This window comes from Selaginella moellendorffii, unplaced genomic scaffold, assembly GCF_000143415.4.
Source record: "Selaginella moellendorffii unplaced genomic scaffold, v1.0 SELMOscaffold_213, whole genome shotgun sequence".
NCBI classification, from domain to species: domain Eukaryota; kingdom Viridiplantae; phylum Streptophyta; class Lycopodiopsida; order Selaginellales; family Selaginellaceae; genus Selaginella; species Selaginella moellendorffii.
In genome coordinates this window covers 10,153-22,253 of record NW_003314473.1, presented here as the reverse complement: position 1 = coordinate 22,253, position 12,101 = coordinate 10,153, and the positions used below count along the sequence as shown (strand labels likewise).

Sequence of the window (12,101 nt, the reverse complement as noted above, 5' to 3'; positions counted from 1 at the left end):
GTCGGATGACCACCCGGGCCGAGGGTGTGGAGGTCACCGTGGGGGTGGCCGGGAATGGGCTAAAAGCTGGGGGGAGCGCGCACCCAGCCGGCTGCTCCTCCGGCTGGGCTCGACGAGCGGGGTGACACACGGCTCGGCGGGGGGTTCGAGATGGAGAGGGAGGAGGATAGACGCCGAGAGGGAGAAGAGGCCGAAAACCGGTGATCCGGGCGGTCGGCCGAGGCGCTGGAAGAGATGGCTCCGGAGAGCCCTTTCCGGGAGGCAGGCGTGGAAGGGAGCGGTGGGCACACGAGAGCGGGAAGGCGGGGCCGGGCCGACCACCGGCGCGGGGCACTCGACAACAGACGTCGTCTTGGGCCATGCAGGGAGGAGCTCCTGGAAAAGAGAAGGGGGCAAGGAGGGAGCAGCAGCAGCAGCAGCAGCAGCAGCAGCCTGCTGGGGCCGGGGGTTGGGGTCACGAAGGGGGGCGGGGAACGACAGGCACAGTGCCTCTCCCGGCACGGCCAAGGGCGGGTGGTCGGCGGGCTCCGGAACCAGCAGCCCCAGCGCCCGCAGCAGACGGGGTCGGCCCAAAGCCCCGCCGGCCCACTGCACACCACTCCGGCGGTGTGGGTTCATTCACCACCCAAAACCCAGCAGACGACGGTCGACGACACCACCTCCCCAGGGGTCTCGGGGCGACGCGGCCATCACCCCGCCGCTGTCTCTCCGATGACGCTTGGACTGGTCTCGCTCCGGGCAGAGCCGGCTGTTGGGGTGGATCGACGGGGAAGAGGCCGATTGATGATCCACTCGTCGGGTGTTGGGCGGGCGGACGGCTCGACCACACCCGGCGGGAGAAGGGGATGACCGACGAGACCGGCATCGGACAGCAGTGTTGGACACACCCCGCAAAACCGGCACACACCAGAGAGGGAGAGAGAGAGAGAGAGAGAGAGACAACAGCAGTGCGGACAGCGGCAGACCGGCAGTGAGAGCGGAGTGCGGTGGGCGGCGCGGTGGTTCACTCTGCGGGGTGTGCGGAGGAGCCGACCCAGGCGGGGTGCCAAGCCGCGAAGGATTGAGCGAAGAAGAAGCAGCGGCCGGGGATACCCGCCCCGGATCAGGGAGAGGAGTGGGCAGGTGCGGTGTGTCGGGGGGCGGGTTCTGTCCCCACCCCCTCTGAGCCTGTTGCTGGGTCCGGGGCAATGGCCAGCAGATGTGCGGGGCAAACACTCGATGCTCCCACGATCTGCGCGCCCGATCCGAGAGTGGTCGGTCTACACAGTGGCGGGGCGTTGGAAGGCCGGCCGGTCCCGGCGCTCTGCTGGGGGGCCAGTGGGTCCTCCGGCGGGGGGAGAGCATCCCGGCCGGAGAGCGAACCGGCCGGGGACGGAACGCACCGGGCGCCCGGCCTCTCTCGGCGGTGGGTTTGTGTGGCGCGTGTTTGGGCTCGTCTGGGGTGGGGGGCAATCGTCGGAATCTTCAGGTACGACCACTGCGCCGGATCGATGATCGGACACCAGAACGAACCAAACCACTCCCCCGGTATACCCCGGCGCAAACCCCATACGAAACCCTCATGATATCACGACCCCTCCAGTGGTGGGATCCGGATCCCGGTGCCCGGACCGGGTATTCCCTCCCCGCTCTCTCTCCATCGACGACCCCCAATCTGCAGTCGGGCCGACCGGGGCTCTCCGTGGAGCAAAACCGCGGTCTGCCTTCCACTGCCGACCGGAGGGCCGGTCGAGGGCTACTCGGGTCGCGTCGGGCATGCTGGTTTTTGGTGGGCAGCGGATGCACCCGGGGCATGGGCCGGGGAGCCTGCTGGGAGGATAAGGCCCAGGGTTCGGTCTCGTTCCTCCGACACGAATAAACGCCCCCGGCGCGGCCGTCGTCCTCCAAGCCACCCCCCTACTAACCTCCCTCCTCGACCCAGCCGGATAGCTATAACCCGCTCCTCCCCGAGCCAGGCCATCACCCCACTCCCGCCGGACCACCGGATGTACCGACGAAAACCTCCTTCGCAGCCCCCTCCAACCCCGGCGTACGGGCCTCTATCGGCATGACCACCTTCCCCTTCCCGGGCCCGACCGAAATGCCCCAGCGCGAACAGCAGACAGAGGGAATGCGGCCCTCTCCGCCGGCTCCATCCTCCCCGAGAACCGGGTAGACCCAGACCCGCACTCGGACCACCCAAAACCGCTGCTCCTCCCCGCGCACGACGACGCATGCCCCATCCGCAAAGCGCCCCTGCCCCCCGGTTGGCTCCCGCCGAGGGAGAGGCATTCGTGTCGGTCGTGGGTACTCCTCTCGGGAGTGGAAACCCGGCGGGGGCGTGGAGCGGGAGAGGGGGCGGCCAGCAGCAGAGCAGAGCAGAGGAGCATGGGCGGGGGATTGGGTTCGGCGGGGGGGCGGTGGGCGGCTTGAGGGCATGGGCTATATCATCGGATCGCGGGTCCGGTTCGGGGTTTTGCTGCATGCTCCGGCCCATGGGGAAAACCCGCTGCTCACAGTCCGACTGAGGCGGGGGCAGTTCGGGTGGGGTCGTCGGTTCAAGCCCCCCGGTCGATCGGGGATGAGTGCCGATCTGGCGCCCCCTGTCTCCGTTCATGGAAGGACCCTATGGTCGGTATCGGGGAGGGCACGATCATGGACCGGGATCCGAGCAGATCGATCCACTTGGGGGAGATGGCCCAGGGAGGGGAGGAGGTGACTTCCGAATCGGGGGTGGTGGGTGATGTGGGAACAGGATGAGGTCTTGTCTCGGGACGATTTCTGGCATCATCGGGTGGGGTGGAGTGGGGGCGCACTCGCGTCGGTCTGAGCATGGCCTCTGCCGGGCGCGTTCGTGGTTTCCCCGAACCGTGCGCGGGGGTCCCCTCTTGCGCGGCTCTCCCGCTCTGTGGGCACAACAGCGAGGCGGGGTCGAGCATTCGAGCGCCGAAGCCGCCCTGCTCGCGGCGGGCCCCAGCAGGGCCGGCCTCTCCTCCGGCCCCGCTGCCCGGGCGACCCGACCGATGCTCACCCCTTCCCGGCCACCACCCCGGGCCCGTCCGTGCACCGACCCGGATGGGAGATCGCGCTTGGGGTTTTTCGTTCGGCGGTTTGAGATGCCGTGCCCGGTGCAGGCACCCCCCACGCCGCCCCCCGGCCCAAGCCCCTGCGGATCGCATCCGGCCGATAACCCCGTCACCATGTCTCCTCCCCGACACCCGACCTCGATATCCCCATCGCTCGCCTCTTCTTCGGTCCGATCGCGAGCCAAAGGCCCGGTGCGCCGGGGACCCCGTTTGGCTGGCGCACCCACCGCACCAGGGGGGGAACGCGCCGCCCACGACACACGCCACACGACCGAAAGCCCTCGTGGCCCCAGAGACGGGCGAGAGTGTCGGTGCATACGTATACCTTCTTGGGCGCCGCGGTGTGTGTATAGCCCGAGCCGCTATCCCCGTCCGAATGGCCCACACCCTGCAGAGCTGGCCGGCCCTGCCGCTCCGTCGATCCGCTCCCCCTCTCCCGGGCATGCCCATTCTTCCGGCAGCAAAGGGTCCACAGGCCTCTCCGACCCGCCCCATGATGCGGGTTGGGTGGTGCCCTCCTACTCAAGACACGAGCCAGTACTCCCCATCCGCGCACGGATTCCACCAGCCACCTCGATACGGCTATGCCTCTCCCCGGGCCGGGCTTGGCCTCCCCATGGGCCATGCCATCATGCCCCTCCTTTTCACTCTGTCCTCCCTCCGTCGTGGGGGTGGTCGCCCCGATCATCGCGTTCCTCTCCGGGCCGGCCCGGAGAACCACTCCCGGCGGGCGTGTGCGCCAGCAGGGTTCGTGAGTAGTGACGACACCCCCAGCCCCCCCCGCGACCAGCCGCCCCGACCCCGGCACAGCCCCCGGAGCCGGGACGACACGTACGCCCATCGGCCGCCACCCTGCCCACTTTCTGACGACCCCCACCAAGTGTGAAGGCCGCCCACGCCCTCGGTATCCGATCCCCGAACCTCAACAGAGCGCGATCGATATCGATAACAGGTGTTGGCCCGGAAGTGGGGAGTGCTGCCCTTCTCCTCTCCCTTTCCCTCCCGCACCGCCCCCCTTCCAGTCGTCAGTGTCGACCCTTCCCGCCGACCACCGGGGCACACCTCTCCGGCACCTCTCCCAGCCCCATGCGCCACGGGGAGAGCCGCAGCCCAACGCTCGGCCGGGCCCGGGGTGAGTGGTCTCTACCGGAGGGTTGGCGAGACGCTGTGGGTCTGCGTGCTGTGTCAACCCCAGACGGGGAGGCGGGCGCCGCGGCCTCCTCCCCACAGCCCCCACCCCTCCTGCTTGCCCCACTCCCCGTGTGCGGCCATGTCGCGTGCCGGATGCTCCGGTGCCCGGGGTGATCACCCGCCCAGGGAGGACCGACCCGGTATCTGCTTGCTGGTTCCTCGGCACGGTGGAAGAAGGACAACCCGCTGCTCGGGGTGTATCCGCCATGCCCCCTCTCGGTCGGGAACACGCCTCCTCCCTCGGAGCGGTTTGGGTCATCGAGCAGTGGACCGGCGCGATAGTGGTCGTCACCAGAGCGCATGCCGGGACGACGCTCGTGCTGCCTTGGGCCCGGGACACGGGCGGGGCGGCAACCGGGCAACACCCCACCCAGGCGGTTGGGACGCGTGCGGCGGGCCGTCGGATCGGGTTTTGGGGGAAGGGCGGGGAGTGGTATTCTTCCGGCGGGGACATCCCTCTCCGGGGCCGCCCCCTCCTTCCTCCGACGAACCCGAGAACACGTGGATCATGCGGCTTTTGGTTGGCCGGTGGTGGATATCGGCGGTGCGCTCGATCGTATGTCGCGGGGTGGTGTGCGTCGGTCAGCCAAAAACCCTGGTCGAACAGCGCACATGGTGCACGACACGGCCCGTGCGCTCCGTCCGGTGTGGAGGGAAAAGGGAGGGTGGTTCGGCGGGGAGAAGAGCCGGCGAACGTGCGCCCCCCAACCACCAGGGTTTTGGACATGCCCCCGCCCCCCGGGCAGCAGACCCTTCTTCGATCTGGTCTGCCCCCTTTCCGGGGGATCGTGCGTGGTCGTTCGTCGGGGCCGGGGCGGCAGGTTGTTCCGGCCAACAGACAGGAGCGGATGGGGAGCGGTCGAGCGGGGAGAGGGAGGGCCGCCAAAGGGGCATGCCCGTCCGCAGGGAGCAGACCGCCGAAGAGACCCCGATCCGGATGCCCGGTCTCGCCCGTGCAGAGGTTGTTGGGCCCGGGTCGACATGCTCCCGCTCCACCCACACCGGAGGCGGCAGCAGCGGGGGTCGGATCATCGCCGGTGATGCTCGACCGGGGAGAGGGCGCGGCGGCCACGCACGGGCCGTGGTCGCTCGGACCGGGGGCGGAAAGCACACTGCAGTGGGCAGTCGCGGAGTCAGCGCGGTCGGAGTGGGTCTCGTCGCGACGAAAGGTGCTCCGGATCGCCTCGTCGTTCCTCTCCGCATGGCCATGGCCGGGGTGGCCCGTGTTTGGGGTTCGGCGGAGGCGGTTCGGTCTGCTGTGGGCCGCCCACCAGAGCATGCCCCGATGCGCCGGAGCCTCTCCCAGGAAGAGAGGCGAGACACGATCTCCCGACGCCGGGTCGGTCGGGACTGGGAGAGGGTTTGGAGAGGAACGGGGAGGATCGGGCGGGGGAAGCGGCTTGGGGGAAGGCACACGATCGCGGCGGTTCAGCAGGCCGGTGCTCATTGGGGGTTTAGTGCCCGGTTTCGGGAGATCGACCGGCCCATCATCGGGCGTCGGATCCGGGCCTTGTTGTATCGAAGCCCCCCAAAACCCATCACCCCAAAAAGCACCAGCAGTGATTTCACCGAGCGCCGGAGACCCCCGCCCACGCACTTTCTTCCCCAACCACTCCCCCCCTATCCCCTGCCGTCCGTATCGACGACTGTCGCTCCCCCCGATCCGCGATGATGTCGTGCGCTGCCCACCCAGCACTGTTGGCTTGGGGTGTGAGAGCGGGACTGGTCTGCTCCTCTGTCGCGTCATACTGGCTGGGGGTGGTTTTGCGTGCTCGTGCGTTGTTGGACGACTCCCCAGCCCAACCCGGCCCAGCACATGCTCTCTCCGCCCGCGCATGCCCGATCCCGCCACGGGTGGAGCGATTTCTGGTCATCGGTCGTGCCGCCGGGGTTCAGGCCAGACCCGAAAGAGGAGCATCCGCAGGCGATCCGCGAGAGGCATTGGGGGGTGGGTATGCCCGCCGGGGTCTTGGGGGTGGGCAGACGGGCCGCCGCCCCTAGAGGGCTCTACAACCCACATTCTATGCCCCCCGATGGGTGGTGGTCGGTCGGCGGTTCGGTCGGCACGTACCACCCCTGGATCGGGGAGAAGACAGTGAGCCTGGTCCCGGCTGCTGCAAGCCATACCGATATCGATACACCGAAAAGAGCCATGTCCCCGATCACGGCGAGGGCAGGCAACCGACGACCCACCAATCTCTCTCGCTCACAGTGCCGGCGGGTCAACCAGCAGGCCCCGGCGCCCGGGACGGCACGCAGCAGAGCGGGTGGTTTCGGGTGATGGGCGGGGGAGAGCGGGGAGTGGGAAGCGACCGGACTGGAGGAGTGGGGCGGAAAGGGCGGGAGAGGGCGGGCATGATGGCTTGTGCTCGGGGGGCGTATCGGGACCACGCTCGTGAGCCGGCGCTTTCTCTGGACCACTCCCCGCCCCAAGGGGAGAGACACCGATAGGGATCGGTTGGCCTTGGCCTGTGCTCCTGGCCGGGCTGGCGGGCTCGGCGGCCGAACCGTGCGTGGACCTTGCTGCTTGGGTCGTGCGGCTCTTCCCGGGCGACGGGGTCCTCCCCCGAGCAGCGGCTGGGCGAACGCTCCCCGGCCGACGAGCAGCCCCGCCCCCGGTGTCGATAGCAGAAACCACCGACCACCGGCTCGGACAGAGAGCGCTCTCTGCCCGGGGCTGTTCCACCGGCTCGGGCTTTTGTTTGTAATAACCCCCACCATCAGGTGGGGGGGGTGCGGCACGAAAGGTGCGATTCTTGAGGAACAGTCCCTGTAGGGAGTGGCGGTCACCGCCCCGGGAGATCCCCGGGGAAGGGGGGGTGTAGGCCCTACGATCCCGGGCAGTGTGCGGGCCCGGTTTTCGGTGGTCGCGACACATCTCCGGGCATCCCAAGCTCCACCCGTCCCGAGGGGGTTCTCGTGCGGATCACTCACTACCCTCCACAGCGGCTGGTGGGTTGAGGTTGGCCGTCCTCCGTGGATGGAGTATCGATCGTCGGTTCGGGGAGCCGCTCGACGGTGTGGGCGCAGACGCCGGGGTTTTCCCCATCCGGCGGGGGGTCGTTCAGAGGGGGGAGCGCTGGGGAGCGGGTCCAACCCCAGCAGGGCCGGCCTCCCCGTCGTCCGCTCCCGCACTGCCCATAGCGGGGGTTGTTTCGGTCGATCGCGCCGGGGAGAGGCGACGCACACAAACACCATCGATGCTATGATCCGCACCGCGGGCGGGTCGACACGGCGGCCACAGGGGCGAAGGCGTGCGCGGTGGGGTGGGGAGGGGTGGAGTAGGAAGGAGGCAGGCTTCTCATCCCCCGCCAGACAGCCACGGCAACCCACCATCTTTATCGGGTTTTCCGGTCGCCCCAGCGGTCTCTTCTCCGACGAATAACTCCCCGCGAGCGAACCCGCTGCTCGCGCCGGGCACTCCGGTGGTCGGTGCGATCCACTGCCCGGTCCACGTGCGGGTCGGGGTCGTCCCCGGCCCATCTGCTCCGGCCGCAGTGGTGTACACGGCCCCCGATCGGCTGACGATGGCGGCACCCCGAGGGAGGAGAGAAGACCCCGGAACCTAGCGCCTCTCCGCATGTCGGTTCCCGCGCCACTCGGAAAGGTCACTGTGGCCGCCCCCCGGTCGGGGGTTTTGGGCCGTGCAAGGACAACCGCCGACAATCAATCGGGGCGGGGGCCGTCACTGTGGCCGGGGAGAGCCCCTCTCCTCCGCGAGCACCCTCACACGGAGCACACGGCGCATGGGCCCGTCGGGGTACGGGAGGGCGGCGAACTGATCACGGCATGGGGTCCTATTGGTGCGAGTTCCGTACGAACGCTCTCCCCGTCATCGGTTGGAAACGATGCGGCCGGTCGGCGCCCCTCCCTGGCCCTCTGCTCTCCCCGGCCCGGTTCGCCGCTCGGGGAGGAAACACCAAACCCAGCCGCACCCCGGATCCCCGGCCGACGAAGCCCCCGCCCCCGATTCCCGGCCTCTTCCGGCATGCCCAAAGAAAGCCTCGCATGCACCACAGACCACCCCGGAAACGGGGAAAGATCGAGACACTCCCCGCTCGACCGGAGGAACCCCGCCTTGGTTGGACACACCCGCCGGATCCACATCCCACAGCGGGATGCGCCGCCCCTCTCTTCTCTTCTTGCTGCGCTGAAACCCACCCGCTTCGCTCTCCCCCTCCCCGAGACAGACCCGCCCATCCAACCAAGGGGGGCATGGTCGTCGATCTGCTGGTCGACATCCGGTCCGGGGGGGAGCGACCGGACGACCACCGACGTGGCAGTCGTCTCGGCGGGGCATCCTCCCGCCGGTCATCGCACACCGCGGGGCATGCGAAGCGGGGCGAACCGGGGCCACCCGGTACTGGTGAGTGGAGCGGGGGCGGGGAGAGGAGCATGGGGAGGTTACACAAGCAAGAAGGCGACGGGGGCTCGCTGCTCCTCCCCATGCTCTCCCCGGCCGGTTTATGGGGTTTCCCGGCCGGTGGTATGCCGCCCCCCCACCCCGCGCCGGAAGGCACACCGCCCGCCGGTGGTTGAGCCGGGGGGGCCGAGCTCACTCTCCCCGCCCCCGCATGTGTTGTGCCGGGTTTTCCGCTCGGGGTTTTTGGGCCAGAGGTCATCAATCCCCGGGTGTGTGCACCGTGGGTGCGGTTGCCCCGGGCGGAGCGGCGGGTGGGATTGGACCAGAACCAATGGACGACGGCGGGACGTGCGTATGAGGCAGAGTCCCCGATGTGTCCGAATGGGTCGCACTCGTCACGTGTCCACGGTGTTCCCCAATCGGATACGCGGAGGGGGTCGGGGGGCGCGGGGAGTGCTCGAGCACTGGCCGGAGGTGCGACGGGGAGAGAGGTCCGACGACAGGTTCGGTGTGCCTGGGCGCGACCTCATGTTCACGGCCCTCTCGGCGAAAAGTACGCATCATCGCTGCGGGCGAAGAAGGGGCAGCCATCGCTCCTGCGTGAACCGCCGGGGGTATCATGGCAAGGGAATCCGGATCTAACCGAACCGGTGATCCTGGGCGTGGGACGGGGACCGGCGGGGGCGGGGGAGCGGCTGGGACTGGATTAGGGGCACCACTCCGGACGGCCAATCCCCCCGGAACAGGAGCAAGGCTTGGGGGCACCCCGGGAAGTATCGTACTGTTGTTCGTGCGATCCCCGTGCTGTGTTCGCTATTGACCCGTGCTGGGCCATCATGCCGTCGTGCGGGTGGAGGGAAGAAGGACCCTCCGGGCGCCGGGTCGATTGGTCTTTTTCCTGGTCTCGGCCGGCCATCCGCTGTCACGCGGGGTGGCGCCTTCCGCAGCAGGCTCGGCATACCCGGACGTGAGAGCCGGTACTGCCCGAGCGAGCATGGGGGATGCGCCTATCTCTCCGGGTAGGGCCCCATACGTCCTCTTCGTCCGTGGACGACCCGCCGGGCTTTTCCCTGCCGACCGCTGGCACGCTCTGGCTTCACTCGGGGACAGGGAGCCCACGCCCCTCTGCACGCCCTCGATGACCACCCCACCCCAAGAGGCCTCGTGCTGTCCCACCCCAGCGCGGAAGACAACCCCGGCGGAGAGCGGGGATCGTGGTTTGGGTCTTCGGCTCAGTGGGGGTGATCCATCATGAAGGGGTGGGACATCCGGCGTACGATGGAACACACGTAACCGGACTGATTGCGTCGAATGCGTGAATTGATCCGGTTGAGGCGTGGAGTGGGCTTTGGCTCGCTCGGGGGTCGTCATTTCGTGTGTGGCTCCACAGTGAACATTGGTGTCGGAGCCGGCTCCTCGGCCACAGCCCCCCCAACCCCCGATCGATCGCCATCCGCTGTGGAGGATCGGCCAAAATGTGTTATCGGCGGGGTCGTCCAAAACCCCATCATCCACTAACCCCGGCGACACACCCCTCGCCGACCGTCGGATGGGGTTGGGCAGAGGACAGAGATATCGTGTGTCTCCGGGCGGGGGGAGATGTAGTGGTTTTTGCCGGCACGGAGCAGCCCACTGCGAACGACGGTACGGTCCCCGCCGCTCTCATCATCCCAACAGCCCAAGCGCCCCCTGGCCCGCCATCACGACGCAGGGGGGCCCCTGTCCCAGTCAGTGAGATCCCCGTTCGAGGCTGGGCCGCTTTCCGCCGCTCATGCTCCCGCCGGCACTCCACTCCCCCGACACACCGCCCATGCCCCTCCGCCCGCCGAATGCCCCGGCTCGGTGCTCGACCCTTCCCGCCGATACCCGCTTCTTCTTCTTCTTCTTCTTCTTCTTCTTCTTCTTCTTCCCCCATCCCGGGGTTGGGTTCGACAGCTGGCCCCGACCCCGCCCCGAAGCGGACCCATATCCGGTGTATGTGCTGCCCGGCGGAGGCCCGAGGAAGACGCCCCCCCGTCGGTCGTCCTCTCCGAGCTCTCTGGGCGCGGCGTGGCTTGGGAAACGGCCCGACACCGTGCCGCGTGAGCCCATTCTGGTCGGGTTTACCCGGTGGAACTTGCTGCCCGGGCCAGCGGGGGGTGGAAGGGGGGGCGGAGCGGGTGTGTCCCACCCCGCACTGCCGACACCACCATGCCCTTGGGACAACAACAGCCCACAAGAGCATGCCCTTCCCCCCTTTGTCCGTGGCTGGGGGAGGTGTGCCGCACGGTGCTCCGGGTTTGGGGTCATCGACAGTGCGTCAGAGGTGACCACGACGGCTGATGAACCCACCCGACGACGACGACGACGACGACGAGCGGGGAGGCCGCCGAGTCCCGACTCGACCGATGACCGCACCGGGCCACTACACACAGCAGTAAAGAGCGGCGGGGACAGCCCAACCCATACCCCACACCCACTCATACCCCGATCAAGCATCCCGTCACCCACGAAGCCCCCATATTCTCTTGCCCGAGGAGCGCCCTCCACCGACGGGTCCTGGGCAGTGTGGTTTCGACCACTCCCGGCCAACATCGAGCCACTCCCCGCCCTCGCCTCTCCGCGGTCGCCCTCTTCCGACCGTCGAGCCCACCGAACCCGCCCACAACAGCCGCTGGCCCGGAGGTGGGTCCCCCCCATCCACTCTGCTGCCGACGACGATCCACAGACGGACCGGTGGTTTCCAGTCCAGTAGTGTGCTGACCCGCTCCCCGCCGACAGATCGACACGGCACACCCGGAGTCGGTGCAAGCAAGCAGTGAGACCGCACACCCTCTCGCCCTTTTGGCTGGTGGGCGGGCACACCGTGCTGCCACCGGGTGCACAGCAGAGAGAGAACCACTGCTAACTGGGGAGTTATTAGTAGTGGGTTGTTTTGTCGACACACGGGAAGAAGAAGAAGAAGAAGAAGAAGGGAGGGAAAACCGCCGGGCCGGGAGAAGGCGGGCGGTTTGTTGGGGTGTTCGGCGGGGAGCGGCGGATGATCGATCCCCCCGGTCGTCGAGCCCCCCGTGGGCGGATCGGCGATCGATGCGCAAAACGCCCCGGGCCCGGCTCCGCGGACAGCAAACACCCGCGAAGCCCCTCCGCGGACGGAATGGGCTCGAGGGGGGCATCACTCCCAGCCAGCAGCGGCCGGGGGTGTATGTGCCGCCGGTCGGGGCAGGAAGGGGGGGCATGCGACCCGCTCTGAGCCACTCTCTTCCTGGCCGGACCCAGCCGCTGCTCCGCCTCTGTCGCGCAGGATCACTCTCCCCCGACCCGACCCGACCCGACCCGACCCGACCCGACCCGACCCGCCCGGCGCACTCCCAGCTCTGCACGCCACACGAGACTGAGCAGCCCATCCCCCGCCGCCTCCTCCTCCTCCTCCTCCTCCTCCTCCTTTCCGGGCCGGCGCACACCCTCTCCAGCAGCTCCCAGTGGGTGGGGGCCTGTCGCTC

General features: G+C 68.7%; 4 protein-coding genes across 4 annotated transcripts; all 4 read right to left on the bottom strand.

The window, feature by feature from the left end:
- Nucleotides 1-2,517: 2,517 nt before the first annotated feature.
- On the bottom strand, nucleotides 2,518-3,824 carry LOC112343797 (spidroin-1-like). Its single transcript, XM_024667829.1, has one exon. The coding sequence runs from the start codon at nucleotides 3,558-3,560 to the stop codon at nucleotides 2,538-2,540; it is 1,023 nt and encodes a 340-aa protein (XP_024523597.1). The 5' UTR covers nucleotides 3,561-3,824; the 3' UTR covers nucleotides 2,518-2,537.
- A 2,439-nt stretch (nucleotides 3,825-6,263) lies between these two features.
- On the bottom strand, nucleotides 6,264-7,838 carry LOC112343800. Its single transcript, XM_024667832.1, has one exon. It carries the CDS (start codon nucleotides 7,836-7,838, stop codon nucleotides 6,264-6,266), a length of 1,575 nt encoding a protein of 524 aa, XP_024523600.1.
- A 1,018-nt stretch (nucleotides 7,839-8,856) lies between these two features.
- LOC112343799 (vegetative cell wall protein gp1-like) lies at nucleotides 8,857-9,432 on the bottom strand (the record flags this gene model as incomplete). The annotated part of the gene is made up of 1 exon (XM_024667831.1): nucleotides 8,857-9,432. A coding segment is annotated over one exon (555 nt), but the record flags the coding sequence as incomplete, so codon positions are not given.
- On the bottom strand, nucleotides 9,343-10,273 carry LOC112343798. The gene has a single exon (XM_024667830.1). The coding sequence runs from the start codon at nucleotides 9,988-9,990 to the stop codon at nucleotides 9,454-9,456; it is 537 nt and encodes a 178-aa protein (XP_024523598.1). The 5' UTR covers nucleotides 9,991-10,273; the 3' UTR covers nucleotides 9,343-9,453.
- Between the last annotated feature and the right edge of the window lie 1,828 nt (nucleotides 10,274-12,101).

Excerpts from the sequence above, each read along its gene's own strand:
- LOC112343797 (XM_024667829.1), bottom strand. The coding sequence starts at position 3,560 with ATGGGGCGGGTCGGAGAGGCCTGTGGACCCTTTGCTGCCGGAAGAATG.
- LOC112343800 (XM_024667832.1), bottom strand. The coding sequence starts at position 7,838 with ATGCGGAGAGGCGCTAGGTTCCGGGGTCTTCTCTCCTCCCTCGGGGTG.
- LOC112343798 (XM_024667830.1), bottom strand. The coding sequence starts at position 9,990 with ATGACGACCCCCGAGCGAGCCAAAGCCCACTCCACGCCTCAACCGGAT.